The following is a 17,041-nucleotide window of genomic DNA, read 5'->3' on the forward strand; positions in this document are numbered from 1 at the left end:
TTGCAATTAGGGATGCACCTAATGAGTCAACCAAATCTAGTCCTTTTGAACTAATTTTTGGTCATGAGGTAAGAGGACCACTCAAATTGATTAAGGAAAAATTGGTGAGTGAGAAATCGGAAATTACATTATTGGATTACATGTCAAATTTTAGGGAATGATTAAATAGAGCAGGTGAATTGGCTGGACAATATTTAAAGATTGCACAAAATGTGATGAAACGGGTAGCGGACAAGAAGTTTTGTTACCTGTGGTAGGTGAACCTTTAAAGGCTAGGTTTTGAGACCTTATCAGATTCAAAAGAAATGAAGTGAGGTGAATTATGTGGTAAAAACATCAGATAGAAGGAAGACTCACCGAGTGTGTCATGTGAATATGCTTAAAAGGTAATTTGAAAGGGAAGGAGAGAAAAAGGAGGTTTTATTGATTCAAACTCAAAGTGACGAACCAAATCCAGATGACTGTGAATTTGACATACCTCAAATTAAATTGGAAAATGAGGATGTTCTTAAAAATTGGGATAAATTGTTGAGTTACCTTCCAGAGGTAAAACAAACTGACATGAAAGAGTTATTGGTATCACATGGGCAAGTTTGTAGAGATAAATTGGGAAGTACTAAAATGGATATATGTGATGTAGATGTGGGAAATGCTGTTCCAATCAAACAACATCCATATCGACTTAACCCTTTAAAATTGGCACAGGTTAACAAAGAGATTGAGAGTATGCTTAAAAATGCCATCATTGAAGTGGGTTGCAGCCAATGGAGCTCATCCATAGTGATGGTACCTAAACCAGATGGTACCCAACGGTTGTGTGTGGACTATAGAAAGGTTAATGCAGTTACAAGAACGGCCTCTTATCCTATCCCACGTTTGGAGGATTGCATTGAGAAAGTGGGACAATCAGCTTTTCTTTCTAAACTGGATTTACTTAAAGTTTTATCCGAAAGGGCGAAGGAGATTTCAGCTTTTGTGATTCCAGATGGTATATACCAATTCAAAGTTATGCCATTTGGCATGAAAAACACCCCAGCCACATTTCAATGTTTAACTAACAAAGTTGTTTCAGGATTACCCAATTGTGCACTATACATTGACGATCTGGTAATTTTCAGCCAGACATGGAAAGAGCATTTGAAACATCTGATGGAGTTATTCGATCGACTTCAGGAGGCGGGTTTGGTGATAAACCTAGCCAAAAGTGAATTTGGAAAAGCCCAAGTCACTTTCCTTGGCCATACAATCGACAGGGTCGAATGGTCACACGGGATGTGAAACCAACAGTTATTGAGGAGTTTTCAATACCCTCGAGACAAAGGGAAATGTGATTTCTTGGCATGAGTGGATTTGATCGAACATTGGTGAAAACTATTTGTAGCGTGGTGGCTCCACTGATGGACTTGTTGAAGAAACGTCGAAAATTTCAATGGACAGCAGAGTTTCAACAGGCACTTAACTGCCTGAAAGCTGTGATAACCAACGCTCATGTGTTGGAGGGACTCTGTGATCAGATTGAACTGAAGTATCTGACTTTAAAGAGAAATGAAGAGGCGTAGAGGAATGGACGGATCGTGCAGAGACCTTCTTGTTCAAAGAGACTGTCAATCGAGAAGGATTTCAGTTGGAGGAAGAAGAACAAAAATGGACTATATTATTATACCTGTTTGCGTGTGTTGTTTTTTGAAACGAAAAAGTATATTTACTGTGTTGCATTTCTTAAAGAATGGTGAAAAGGTGAAAGATGAAACCATCTTGAAGTTGATGGGGTTTTTTTTTCTTGAGGGGAGGCGTCATGTGAGAGTACTTTTAAGAAATGGGTGTTTAAGAAATGTACCTTTAAGAAATGGGTGTTTATCAGTGATGTCAGAGTGTGGGTGGAGCTGGGCTGTCTGTCAGCTTTTTACTTTTGTTTTCGGTTGTTTGCTGCAGGGTGTGTTTTAGTTTCATTTTCAGTGTTGGAGCTGAAGCCAGACAGAGCAGGTGTGCTGTTGATCTCTCTGCCATGAAAAGACTATCTCTTGATCATTTGGTGAATTCAGAATTATAAATGTTCTCAGTAGTGAATGTAAACCTAATGTGATTCTGTTAAAAGGTGTTTCCCTTCTGGATGTTGTTTTGGAAGTTATTAAGGATTACTTAGTGTTGTATTCTTTGGGGGTTGTGTTTGAATTGATGGTTGCTAAGATGTTCACTGTATGTTTTAAAAAGGTTAACTTGAGTTCATAGAATAAACATTGTTTTGCTTTAAAAAATACTTTTCCATTTCTGCTGTACCACACCTGTAGAGTGGGCCGTGTGCTCCCCATACCACAATCTATTAAAAGTTGTGGGTCAGGTGAACTCCATGATACGCTGTGGCGTTCTCTAAACCCTGGCCCATAACAATACGAAGATTATATACTAGATATCATTACAGGTAGTGGATGGCACATGTTGCCCTGCACTCACTGGGCCATCTGTGAGAGCCCTACATTAACATAAAGGGCTTCCACTCCCTGAACATACAGCTCGACCACCACATGAAGATCATGCACATGTGTGCACGCACTCCTCTTAAGGACCACCCCAGGATGGGTGGCTGACTCTTGGGGAATAAGGAGTATCTGCTGAGGACCTGGCTAATGACACCAGTACATAGGCTGGACACCGAAGTGGAGACCTGCTACCGCAAGCCCCATGCGGCCACCAGATGAGCGGTGCATCGGCCTGCTCAAGATGCGGTTCCGATGCCTTGATCGCTCCAGTGGTGCCCTGCAACACACCTCCCGGAGGGTCGCTTGCTTTGTGGTGGTCAGCTGTGACCTCCACAGCCTGCCTCCTAGTTGTGCACCAGGTTCTCCTCCACGGTCGCCACCCTAGCAGTGTTTGGCCTAGGTGCCACGCACTGCCAGCGACATCTCCTGCGCCCACAGCCTCTGTGACTCTGTCAAGTGGCTATGGACTGCTGGAGTGTCGCTGACATCTGCCTCTGAATGTCCTGGCCACTCCCTAACGTCTCCATCAGCTCCGGGTAAAGCTGTACCAGAGGCTCAGCATCTGGCTGGGACCCACCTGGGTCCTGGGATCCAGCAGACCTCTGACTGCTGTCTCGCCTGGGGGTTCCTGCCTCTACCTGATGGGCATCAGCAACTGTGTGGTGCTCACCAGATTGTGCCCCGAAGGCTGACAAATATTTCCCACCGAGGTTCGTGTATCTGCGCTGGTGGAGGGTGGGGATGACACCTGTGACGCATCGATTGTGTCTTCCTCGGAGTTCCCGACCGAGGTGTTCTGGAGCTGGAGAGGGGCCACCCGGGATGGGCCGGCGCCGTCGGCTGGAGGACCTGCGGGAGAATGGACATGTGGTCAGTGGGAGGGATGGGTCAGTCAGTATGGCAATAACTCACGTTTGACAGGTCCCTCGGCTGGGGGCCCAATGGTTCCTCACCTCTGCAGCTTCCGCCAACCTCCAGGTTGGCGACCGTTCAGTCCCCAGCCACCTCGTCACCTGCAGGGCCCGTTCCTTGAAGGTGGTGAGGATTCGTAAGTCTGGCGCACCACCGCCAGTCTGGGCCCTCTCCCAGTGATTCTGGGATAGCTTCTCCTGCGGAGAACATCGTTAGCCACACGCGTGGTTCACAGTGGTGGGAGGCGGAGGGAATTTGAAGGAAGAGTTGGGGGGGTTGAAGGGAGGGTTGTGGTCCCACTCTCTCCAGACGGCACTTCAGACTTCCCGGATGCAGAGTTCAACGCACAGCTCCAATCGTTCCTCGCCCACAACCAGGAGGCATTCGAGGGCATGGGAACACTGCCATACACCTACCAAATTCGCCTCAAACCAGACGCCATCCCGGTCATTCACGCACAATCGCAGGGTTCCTGCGCCACTTAAAGACCGCCTCAAGCAGCAGCTGCAGGATCTCCAGGACTAAGGGGTCCTATCCAGGGTCATGGAGCCCACGCCTTGGGGCAGCTCCATGGTGTGTGTCAAGAAGCCCTCCGGTGAGCTCCGGATATGTATTGACCCAAAAGACCTCAATAACAATATCATGAGGGAACATTATCCCATACCCAAATGGGAGGAAATCACCAGTGAAATGGCCCAGGCGAAAATAATTACAAAACTGGATGCCTCTAAGGGGTTTTGGCAGATCCAACTCGATCCCTCCAGCCGAAAGCTGTGCACCTTCAATACCCCTTTCGTCAGGTTCTGCTACAACCGGATGCCATTTGGCATCATCTCGGCATCCGAGGTCTTTCATAGGATCATGGAGCAGATGATGGAAGGCATCGAAGGGGTGCGCATATACGTGGACGACGTCATCATCTGGTCCACCACACCACAGGAGCACATATATCGTCTCCAACGCGTTTTTGCCCGCATACGGGAAAACGGCCTGCGCCTCAACCGAGCCAAGTATTCCATTTGCCAAACCGAGCTGAAGTTCCTGGGGGACCATATTTCCCGGTCAGGGGTCCGTCCGGATGCAGACAAGGTGAGCGCCATCACAGCCATGCCGCAGCCGGCAGACAACAAAGCAGACCATTCCTTGGCATGGTCAACTTCCTGGGGAAGTTCATTCCCAACCTTGCCTCCCACACGACAGCTCTGCGCCACCTCGTCAAAAAGTCCACAGAGTTCCAGTGGCAACACACACACCAGCTGGAATGGGAGGAGCTCAAATTCAAACTCACCACTGCACCGGTATTGGCGTTTTTTGACACGTCTTGTGCCACCAAAATCTCGACTGATACCAGCCAGTCCGGCATTGGAGCAGTGCTCCTGCAGCGGGATGACACGGCGTCATGGGCCCCAGTTGCCTATGCATCGCGAGCCATGACCCCCACAGAGCAGCGCTACGCGCAGATCGAAAAGGAGTGCCTGGGCTTGCTAACCGGTTTAGACAAGTTCCATGATTATGTGTATGGTCTTCCCCGGTTCATTGTCGAAATTGACCACCGCCCCCTGGTCAACATCATAAACAAGGACCTGAACGAGATGACCCCTCGCCTCCAGCGCATCCTACTTAAACTCAGGAGGTACGACTTCCAACTGGTCTACACTCCAGGGAAGGACCTCATCGTGGCGGATGCCCTATCCAGAGCAGTGAGCACGCCGCCAGATTCGGAGGGGTTCGTATGTCAGGTCGAGGCGCAGGTGGCCTTCACATCGGCAAATCTGCCAGCTGACGACTCCAGTCTGGCCCGTATTCGCCGAGAGACTGTGGCTGACCCCCTTCTACAACATGTGATGCGCCACATGTCGGGAGGGTGGCTCAAAGGGCAGTGCCCGCAGTTCGACAATGTCCAAGACTACCTGGCCGTCATTGATGGTGTCCTTCTGAAGCTGGACCGGATTGTGATTCCGCACAGCATGCACAAGCTGGTTCTCGACCAACTACACGAAGGCCACCTGGGGGTCGAGAAGTGCAGACGGAAGGCCCGAGAGGCGGTATACTGGCCGGGCATCAGTGACGATATTGCCAACATGGTGCTCAACTGTCCCACCTGCTAAAGGTTTCAGCCGGCGCAACCTCCTGAAACGCTTCTGCCCCATGAGCTGGTGACGTACCCCTGGGCGAAGGTGGGTGTCGACCTATTTCACGCGCTCGGCAGGGACTATGTCATCATCGTTGACTACTTCTCCAACTACCCAGAAGTCATACGCCTGCACGATTTGATGTTGTCTGCTGACATAAGGGCTTGCAAAGACACCTTTGCTCGCCACGGCATTCCGATGACTGTCATGTCAGACAATGGGCCCTGTTTCGCCAGCCAGGAATGGTCATCGTTTGCTGCCTCGTATGGCTTTACACACGTGACGCCTAGCCCTCTGCACCCCCAGTCCAATGGAAAGGCGGAGAAGGGCGTTCACATTGTCAAGCGGCTCCTCTGCAAGGCTGCTGCTGCCGGATCAGATTTCTGCCTCGCCCTGCTGGCCTATCGCTCGGCCCCACTAGCCACTGGTCTCTCACCAGCCTAGGTGCTGATGGGACGCGCCCTCAGGACCACTGTGCCTTCCATCCTGGCACCAACAATAAACCATGCTCCGGTACTGCACAGGATGCAACTGCAGCGCGGTCGCCAGAAGAGGTCATATGACACGCGGGCAACTGATCTTCCCGCCCTGGCCCCTGGAGACGAAGTCCACATCCACCTACCAGAAGGTGGCTGGTCAGCACCTGCCGAAGTTCTCCGACGCGTGGCTCCCGCTCGTTCCTGGTTCGCATGCCTGATGGATCCGTGCGTAGGCGCAATCGCCGGGCTCTTCGCCTACTTCCACGCTCACAACGAGACCTTACACTGACGCCGTGTCCTCCTGTGGTTCCTGATAGAGACTTCGTGGAGCTGCCTGCTACCATGCCCCTTCCGTCGCCGCCCGTGGCCAGGCCCGCACCTCAGCCGGTGGTTCCAGACCCACCCTTGAGGCGGTCAACCCAAATTCGTCGCCCACCTACTAGACTGGACTTATGAGACTGTTCACACGTTGAACTCATGCAACCATTGTTTTAACATGTTTATGTTCTTATCGTTACAGGAATTTGTTTTATCGTTCCACATTTCCCCGTTCTTTGTTATGGTACAACCTCGTTATTATGTCACACCCGACATCGCCCCTTGTATATAGTTAAGCCCCATGTACATGCTGTAAATATTACACACACACACACACTTAGCTGCACTCAGTACACATCTCTATTTATAACCACGTAGGCACATAATCTTGTAAAAAAGGGGGGATGTCATGATATTCAAGTGAACATCACAGCACATACATACATACATAATGATGGACAGATCAACGGACCAATTAGCACACACAACACGACAGCCAATCACAGACAAGAGCATACACAATACAAAACAAGGAACACAACACTTCCTGGGCAGTCCAGCAGGAGACGGCTCAGGGCACAGACCTCATTGCCAGCCACTCAGACAGTCACCATGTGCTGAGTACCAGAGTTTACTATGTCAATAGTTAAATGAAATAAAGCTGCGTTGTACCAATCGCAACCGTGTTGGTTCGTCTGTGTCTCAGAGTACCCAACACTTCACAGCTCATATCAGAGAATGGACACAGACCGACCCAGAATTGTTGAGGGTCTGACATATGGTCCAATGAGGAGCCCAACATAAGGCATTACCAGATGGGCTGAGGGCCCAAGCCGCCAAGCTACCCGAGATGAGTGTCTTCCTATGGGAGATGTGAGTGGTCGTACCTGAACTTGGACTTGCGCCCCTGTTGAAAGACCTCCATAATGGCCAAGGTGAAAATGTTGGCGCGCAGATACGTGGCCCGAACTGGATGCCGAGATCGATCGGTGGCGCCAAAATTGCACTCCATGCTGGGAACACCAGAAGGCACCGATGCACTACTAGGAGTGACCTGGGAAACCTTGGTCCCGCTGGAAGTACACCGGGTCCCCACAGTGACCACTCGAGCACCAACAAACAGATTGAGACCTGCTCCACGTCCTGGTGTCCGACAATGGGGTGGCCTTCACAAGCCAGGAGTTTGTTTCGTTCATGGCCGCGAATGGCATCAGGCACGTACGGAAGGCCCCTTACCACCTCCAAAGGGTTAGCCGAATGAGCGGTACAAAGTTCAAGAGAGCCATAAGGAAGATGACCTCAGGGTCTTGGGAAACGTGGTTGGCGAGGTTTCTTTTCAGATATTGTACGACGCCTCACGCCACAACTGGCATCGCACCAGCAGGGTTACTGATGGGGTGCCGACTCCAGATGCGTCAGCCTCGTCCACTCTGACATCGGGGCGCGGGTCCATCAGAGATGGATTCTCACCGTCACTCATGTGGTTTATGTGAGGAACTTCGGGACCGGAGTCACATGGATCATTGGGACAGTCCTCCACACGACAGGGCCAGTCTTCTACGCAATCCAGGTGCAGGGCACAGAGATACACCGCCACTTGGACCACTTACAATGACACGACCAGGAACACCAGCACGTGGCCCAGAGGCCCCACGCAGATCCTGGCCAATTAGCTGGCGAACCTTCATTTGCGGTAAGAAGCCCATGGGGCCTCTTTAAGTGGACCAATGAATGTTGAATAGCGTTGCTGGCCTCGCTGTGCCGAGCGCCTGGAAGCTCGTGGCAGTTCCTGCTCACTAGTACATTTAGATAGATAGATAGATATTGCTTATTGTCACAGGTAGTCTTCAAAGCTTCTGTGAAAAGCCCATGGTCGCCACATTCCAGCGCCTGTTCGGGGAGGCTTATACGGGAATTGAACCGTGCTGCTGGCCTGCCTTGGTCTGCTTTAAAAGCCAGCTACTTAGCCCAGTGTGCTAAACCAGCCCCTTTAGAAATCTTTCTGGAGAATTGCGCACGCACACTCTCACACACACAGACACACGCACAGACACACGCACCACACACACGCACATACAGACACACGCACACACAGACACACGCACACGCAGACACATGCACATGCAGACACACACACATGCAGACACACGCACATGCAGACACACGCACATACAGACACACGCACATACAGACACACGCACATACAGACACACACTGTTTTGGAAAGGGTGGTAGCTGGACAGTGCTGAGATGTGGGTGGGGGTGTTGGGGGTGTTGGGGGAGGGGACATTACAATCTTCCACAAACAGTGCTATCTGGTTCTTAACAAATCAATCCAGCTTACTCTACTCCTTTTACCTGCTAGGATTGACATTCTCTTTGAATTCAAAATAAAACTAGTTGACAGAGCACTTACCTTCCTTCAGTGATTGAGCTGCCTTCTCAGAGCAGTTTATTGGCTACCAGCTAACCCACCTGCACTAAAACCACGAGTGGGTCCCGTTTCTCACTATTCCCCTTTCGATCCTGTTACCCCTTTGACTGACACTCGATCAGGTGGGCATTGCTGAGCCTCAGGGGGCCATCTGGTTGTTTTACACTGGCTGAACACTCACTTATTTTGGGAATGAAGGCGGTGTCCTTGCATTGTGCCGCTGTCTCACTCAGTCCACACAAATTCTCGGAGAAGACTCGGAAGTTGTAACGATTGCCCATCACCAGGTCGGAGACGGTGTAGGAGCAGGGATGGCACTTCTCCAGCACGGTGAACCATTCCTGTCAGAAATGGAAGAGAAGGAGGGAAAAGCAGACATCAGTCACCAGTGCATGTCAGGACACATTGATAATGGTGCGACTAAGTGGGCAGACTGGCGTAATTGGGATTCCCTAAATGGGGAATGCTTAGGGAATCAGAAGCACAAAGGGACTTGGGAGTACTTGTTCATGATTCTCCCAAGGTTAACGTGCAGGTTCAGTCGGCGGTTAGGAAGGCAAATGCAATGTTAGCATTCATGTCGAGAGGACTAGAATACAAGGCCAGGGATGTACTTCTGAGGCTGTATAGGACTCTGGACAGACCCCATTTGGAGTATTGTGAGCAGTTTAGGGCCCCGTATCTAAGGAAGGATGCGCTGGTCTTGGAAAGGGTCCAGAGGAGGTTCATAAGAATGATCCCTGGAATGAAGAACTTGTCATATGCGGAACGGTTGAGGACTCCGGGTTTGTACTTGGAGTTTAGAGGAGGGATCTTATTGAAACTTACAAGATAGTGCGAGGCCTGGACAGAGTGGATGTGGAAAGGATGTTTCCACTTGTTGGAAAAACTAGAACCTGAGGGCACAATCTCAGACTAAAGGGACGATCTTTTAAAACAGAGATGAGGAGGAATTTCTTCAGCCAGAGGGTGGTGAATCTGTGGAACTCTTTGCCACAGAAGGCTGTGGAGGCCAAATCACTGAGTGTCTTTAAGACAGAGATAGATAGGTTCTTGATCAATAAGGGGATCAGGGGTTATGGAGAGAAGGCAGGAGAATGGGGATGAGAAAACATCAGCCATGATTGAATGGTGGAGCAGACTCGATGGGCCGAGTGGCCTAATTCTGCTCCTATATCTTATGGTCTTTTGTGATCATTCTCCGTAGAGCAGCGAAGATTAAGGGGAAATTTGTTTGAGGTGTTGAAAATTATGAAGGGTTTTCATAGAATAAAGAAGGAGAAACTGTTTCTGCTGATAAATGTGACTGGTTAGTTAAAGAACCCGAATTAACACCAGGAAATAAACATAAACTACTGTGAATACTGGAAAACTGAAACATAAATAGACAATGCTGGAAATAATCAGCAGATCTGGCAGCATCTGTGGGGAGAGAAAGAAAGTTCACATTTCAGGTCCTTTCTTGCGAACTGACAGATGAGGAAGTATTTACACAATGTGTGGTTGTGATCTGGAAGGTGCTGCCTGAAGGGAAGATTCAATAATAACTTTCAAAAGAGAGTAAAATCATTACTGGAAAGGGAAAGAGTAACAACAACAAGCTGCATTCTTATAGCATTCTCTAACATAACAAAATATCCCAAGGTGCTTCACAGGGGCCTCAGAAAAAAATTTGATACTGAGCCACGGTATACGACCAAATATTTGGTAGGCTTTAAGGAAGTTGAAAAGTGAAAATGGAAAGGGTTGTGGTGGGAATTCCAGAGCTTCGGGTCAGGCAGTCGAATGGCACCAATGTTTTGGCTTTGATCTTTAAGTCACCTTTGTCTACAGGAATAGTGCCAGAAGACTGGAGGATAGCAAATGTTGTCCCCTTGTTCAAGAAGGGGAGTAGAGATAACCCCGGTAACTATAGACCAGTGAGCCTTACTTCTGTTGTGGGCAAAATCTTGGAAAGGTTTATAAGAGATAGGATGTATAATCATCTGGAAAGGAATAATTTGATTAGAGATAGTCAACGCGGTTTTGTGAAGGGTAGGTCGTGCCTCACAAACCTTATTGAGTTCTTTGAGAAGGTGACCAAACAGGTGGATAAGGGTAAAGCAGTTGATGTGGTGTATATGGATTTCAGTAAAGCATTTGATAAGGTTCTAAAATGTAGGCTACTGCAGAAAATACGGAGGCATGGGATTCAGGGTGATTTAGCAGTTTGGATCAGAAATTGGCTAGCTGGAAGAAGACAAAGGGTGGTGGTTGATGGGAAATGTTCAGACTGGAGTCCAGTTACTAGTGGTGTACCACAAGGATCTGTTTTGGGGCCACTGCTGTTTGTCATTTTTATAAATGACCTGAAGGAGGGCGTAGAAGGATGGGTGAGTAAATTTGCAGATGACACTAAAGTCGGTGGAGTTGTGGACAGTGCAGAAGGATGTTACAAGTTACAGAGGGACATAGATAAGCTGCAGAGCTGGGCTGAGAGGTGGCAAATGGAGTTTAATGCAGAAAAGTGTGAGGTGATTCATTTTGGAAGGAATAACAGGAAGACAGAGTACTGGGCTAATGGTAAGATTCTTGGCAGTGTGGATGAGCAGAGAGATCTCGGTGTCCATGGACATAGATCCCTGAAAGTTGCCACCCAGGTTGAGAGGGTTGTTAAGAAGGCGTACGGTATGGTAGCTTTTATTGGTAGAGGGATTGAGTTTCGGAGCCATGAGGTCATGTTGCAGCTGTACAAAACTCTGGTGCGGCCGCATTTGGAGTATTGCGTGCAATTCTGGTCGCCGCATTATAGGAAGGATGTGGAAGTATTGGAAAGGGTGCAGAGGAGATTTACCAGAATGTTGCCTGGTATGAACATAAGAACTAGGAGCAGGAGCAGGCCATCTGGCCCCTCGAGCCTCCTCCACCATTCAATGAGATCATGGCTGATCTTTTGTGGACTCAGCTCCACTTTCAGGCCCGAACACCATAACCCTTAATCCCTTTATTCTTCAAAAAACGATCTATATTTATCTTAAAAACATTTAATGAAGGAGCCTCTACTGCTTCACTGGGCAAGGAATTCCATAGATTCACAACCCTTTGGGTGAAGAAGTTCCTCCTAAACTCAGTCCTAAATCTACTTCCCCTTATTTTGAGGCTATGCCCCCTAGTTCTGCTTTCACCCGCCAGTGGAAACAACCTGCCCGCATCTATCCTATCTATTCCCTTCATAATCTTATATGTTTCTATAAGATCCCCCCTCATCCTTCTAAATTCCAACGAGTACAGTCCCAGTCTACTCAACCTCTCCTCGTAATCCAACCCCTTCAGCTCTGGGATTAACCTAGTGAATCTCCTCTGCACACCCTCCAGTGCCAGTACGTCCTTTCTCAAGTAAGGAGACCAAAACTGAACACAATACTCCAGGTGTGGCCTCACTAACACCTTATACAATTGCAGCAGAACCTCCCTAGTGTTAAATTCCATCCCTCTAGCAACGAAGGACAAAATTCCATTTGCCTTCTTAATCACCTGTTGCACCTGAAAACCAACTTTTTGCGACTCATGCACTAGCACACCCAGGTCTCTCTGCACAGGAGCATGTTTTAATATTTTATCATTTAAATAATAATCCCTTTTGCTGTTATTCCTACCAAAATGGATAACCTCACATTTGTCAACTTTGTATTCCATCTGCCAGACCCTAGCCCATTCACTTAGCCTATCCAAATCCCTCTGCAGACTTCCAGTATCCTCTGCACTTTTTGCTTTACCACTTATCTTAGTGTCGTCTGCAAACTTGGACACATTGCCCTTGGTCCCCAACTCCAAATCATCTATGTAAATTGTGAACAGTTGTGGGCCCAACACTGATCCCCGAGGGACACCACTAGCTACTGATTGCCAACCAGAGAAACACCCATTAATCCCCACTCTTTGCTTTCTATTAATTAACCAATCCTTTATCCATGCTACTACTTTCCCCTGCCATGCATCTTTATCTTATGCAACAACCTTTTGTGTGGCACCTTGTCAAAGGCTTTCTGGAAATCCAGATATACCACATCCATTGGCTCCCCGTTATCTACCGCACTGTTAATGTCCTCAAAAAATTCCACTAAATTAGTTAGGCACGACCTGCCCTTTATGAACCCATGCTGCGTCCGTCCAATTGGACAATTTCCATCCAGATGCCTCGCTATTTCTTCCTTGATGATAGATTCCAGCATCTTCCCTACTACCGAAGTTAAGCTCACTGGCCTATAATTACCCGCTTTCTGCCTACCTCCTTTTTTAAACAGTGGTGTCACGTTTGCTAATTTCCAATCTGCCGGGACCACCCCAGAGTCTAGTGAATTTTGGTAAATTATCACTAGTGCATTTGCAATTTCCCTAGCCATCTCTTTTAGCACTCTGGGATGCATTCCATTAGGTCCAGGAGACTTGTCTACCTTTAGCCCCATTAGCTTGCCCATCACTACCTCCTTGGTGATAACAATCCTCTCAAAGTCCTCACCTGTCATAGCCTCATTTCCATCAGTCACTGGCATGTTATTTGTGTCTTCCACTGTGAAGACCGACCCAAAAAACCTGTTCAGTTCCTCAGCCATTTCCTCATCTCCCATTATTAAATCTCCCTTCTCATCCTCTAAAGGACCAACATTTACCTGAGCCACTCTTTTTTGTTTTATGTATTTGTAGAAACTTTTACTATCTGTTTTTATATTCTGAGCAAGTTTACTCTCATAATCTATCTTACTCTTCTTTATAGCTTTTTTAGTAGCTTTCTGTTGCCCCCTAAAGATTTCCCAGTCCTCTAGTCTCCCACTGATCTTTGCTACTTTGTATGTTTTTTCCTTCAATTTGATACTCTCCCTTATTTCCTTAGATATCCACGGTCGATTTTCCTTCTTTTTACCGTCCTTCCTTTTTGTTGGTATGGAGGGAAGATCTTATGAGGAAAGGCTGAGGGACTTGAGGTTGTTTTCGTTAGAGAGAAGAAGGTTAAGAGGTGACTTAATTGAGGCATACAAGATGATCAGAGGAGTGGCTAGGGTGGACAGTGAGAGCCTTTTTCCTCGGATGGTGATGTCTAGCATGAGGGGACATAGCTTTAAATTGAGGGGAGATAGATATAGGACAGATGTCAGAGGTAGGTTCTTTACTCAGAGAATAGTAAGGGCGTGGAATGCCCTGCCTGCAACAGTAGTGGACTCGCCAACACTAAGGGCATTCAAATGGTCATTGGATAGACATATGGATGATAAGGATATAGTGTAGATGGGCTTTAGAGTGGTTTCACAGGTCGGCGCAACATCGAAGGCCGAAGGGCCTGTACTGCGCTGTAATGTTCTATGTTCTATGTTGGAGCATTTGAATTGGTATAATAATAATAATAATAACCTTTTATTGCGACAAGTATGAAGTTACTGTGAAAAGCTCCGAGTCGCTACATTCCAGGTGGCGGTGTGTCTCTGTGCCCTGTACCTGCTTAAATATGCCTTTAAGGAATAGCTGCATGACATCACGAGATGGGACGTGTGTAATGTGATTTAATCTCAGTTTCACTTTGTCCTGCGATCAGAGCACAGCACACACAGCCCTACTGCTGATATCTTCAGGCTTTTTAATCCATGTAAATATGTTCTCATGTACCTAGTTTAAATAAATAAACCCACCCACAACGTGTTACTACAATGCTTTATGCGTGATTGGTGTCTTTATGTCATTTTGTGATCAGCAGTGGTCAAGCAGCCTGACAGAGAGATTAAATGCAGGCATGACATGGTGAACAGCCTGAGACTGTGCTACACAGAAAGAGACCCTGGACATTTTGATCAGAACACAATGAATTTGCAGCATCAGAGAGCATTGAAATCACAAAGTGGTTATTGCACAGAAAAGCTTTGAAGACACAAACCTGGAGAGTGCTCTGTGATGAATGTAGGAATTTCAGATGCATTGTATTATATGTGTTTGGTGCAGTAAGGGTTAAAGGCCGGGATTAGTGTGTGTGTGTGTGTGACTGCTGCAGTAGTGTGTTTGAAAGGTTTTGAGAGCCAGAGGCAATTAAGGCAACATAAAAAGCTTGGGCTAATAAAGTTTTGTTTGGATTGGCGGGGGTGGAGGGGGGTGGGGGTCCCTGTGGAGTTAATTACATTTCAGCTTGGTAAGATGATAAGATGATATCATTACTGGGCAGAGCTGAGATATCAGGCATTTTGCAGAAAAAAGTTTCAGTGGAGTTTTAGATGGAACTGTAAGCAGAAGCCAAGCACCTGCTCTCACTCAATTCAGTTCAAGATGTGGCTGTAGACAGATTAGCAGTTTCTTTCCAAACAGTTCATACTTGTGTGATTAGAAGCAGAGCTGAAACAAGCTTCTGAAGAAATACAGCCAGAGATTCTGCATGGATCTGATAGGATTCAGGTATTTTCTTTAAAACACAGTCTCAGAGGACATCTTTGTAAAGCAGGTATTCCTAAATGCTAACTGCATTTAACAGTGGATTAAGAGCAGAGATGGTTCTTTTTGTTGTTTGAGTGGGAATAAAGATAGCAGTTAAGGGTTACTGTATTCACTGCATTGAATAGCATTGTTTAAGGGCTAACTGTAAGTTATTTGTCTGGTCTGATGTTGAGTATATTTTAATATTGTGTTAGTAATAAAGTTTGTTTCAATATCCCATATCCCTCTTTTGTGTGAAATTACTCCTGGAGCGAGGTGTCCTTCCCTCACAGTCTTACAAAATAAAATATTGGGGATTCTGTCCAGTATCCGAGCCATTGTTGGGCTCTGGTCTGAGGTTGTAAAATTCCATCCTGCATAAACTGTGGGAAACCCTAATTGAAGGATGGCCTAGTTCAATTCAACAAGTCCACAAATACGTGGGACCATTCTGGCCTTACTAGGACAAGCAGACATCTTCCAGGAGTTACTTTTAAAGGCAGGCAGGTCATCATTCAAGAATCTTTGCAACCTGATTTTCTTCAACAACTTCATCACTCACTCATGGGCATAGCTCGGACGAGAAAGCTCAAGAGAGACAGTCTATTGGGCGAGTATGAACAATAACATTGAATCACCGCTAAGACGTGTGAGGCATGTGGGGGGGGGGGGGGAGTATATTTAAAAAGAAAGGGGATGTCATAAAGGACAGCAGCATGGCTTCATTAGAAATGAAGTGTGTCATAGTTTCGTAGAATTTGCAGTGCAGAAGGAAGCCATTCGGCCCATCGAGTCCGCACCGCCCTTGGAAAGAGCACCTACTTAAGCTCACGCCTCCACCCTATCCCCATAACCCCATCTAATCTTTTTTGGGCAATTTATCATGTCCAATCCACCTAACCTGCACATCTTTGGACTGTGGGAGGAAACCGGAGCACCCGGAGGAAACCCACGCACACACGGGGAGAAGGTGCAGACTCCGCACAGACAGTGACCCAAGCCGGGAATCGAACCTGGGACCCTGGAGCTGCGAAGCAACTGTGCTAACCACTATGCTACCGTGCTGCCCTCTCTCAGTTTCACTTTGGCCTGGGGCAAAATAGAAGACACACAGCTCTGCTGCTAATGTTCTCAAACTTTCTATCTATGTACATATGTTCTCGTGTGCCTAGTTTAAATAAATTAACCCACAACATGTTCACACAATCCCTTATATATCCCTTGTATCATTATAAAAGCATGACAGTACAGGAGGCCAAAAGTGGAGGATTGTAGTTATCTCAGAGGGCTGGAGGAGATTATAGAGATAAGGGGGGGTGGGGGGTGTAAGATCATAGAGGGATTTGAAAACAAAGATGAGAATTTTAAAATGAAAGAAATGCTCGACCGAGAGCCAATGTCAGTCAATGAGCACAACAGTGATGGGTGAACAGAACTAGATCTGAATAAGGACATGGACAGTCGGGTTTTGATAACATCAAGTTAAGGTGGAGGGGTAGCATATAGATGGGAAATGGAGGAAACAGAATCGATCCTTGGGGGGCATCAGAGGTCACAGCGCTGGAGTAGGAAGAGAATCTGTTGCAAGTGATTCTTTGGCTACAATTAGACAGGGAAGCATTCTGGTGAAGCAGTCCCACCCAGCTGGATGGCAGTGGAGAGGATGTTAGAGAGAATGATGTGGTTAAGCATGTTAAAGGCTGCAGAGAGGCTGACAAGGATGAGCAGGGAAAGCTTACTTTTGTCATAATCAGATAGGATGTTATTTGTGATTTTCATAAAAGTTATTTCAGTACTGGGCAGAAACCTGATTGGAGTTCCAGAAAAGATGGACACGAATTTGGGAAGCTACAACAGTCC

At 47.3% G+C, this 17,041-nt stretch overlaps 1 protein-coding gene across 1 annotated transcript in view; it reads right to left on the reverse strand.

The window, feature by feature from the left end:
• The window catches only part of LOC140393986 (myosin-binding protein H-like), a 230,014-nt gene that overhangs the window by 169,023 nt on the left and 43,950 nt on the right, over window positions 1–17,041 (reverse strand). The window contains exon 7 of the mRNA XM_072480709.1: window positions 8,934–9,093. Within this exon, the coding sequence (XP_072336810.1) occupies window positions 8,934–9,093 (160 nt within the window). The remainder of the gene's footprint in view (window positions 1–8,933; window positions 9,094–17,041) is intronic.

This window comes from Scyliorhinus torazame, chromosome 17, assembly GCF_047496885.1.
Source record: "Scyliorhinus torazame isolate Kashiwa2021f chromosome 17, sScyTor2.1, whole genome shotgun sequence".
NCBI lineage: Eukaryota > Metazoa > Chordata > Chondrichthyes > Carcharhiniformes > Scyliorhinidae > Scyliorhinus > Scyliorhinus torazame.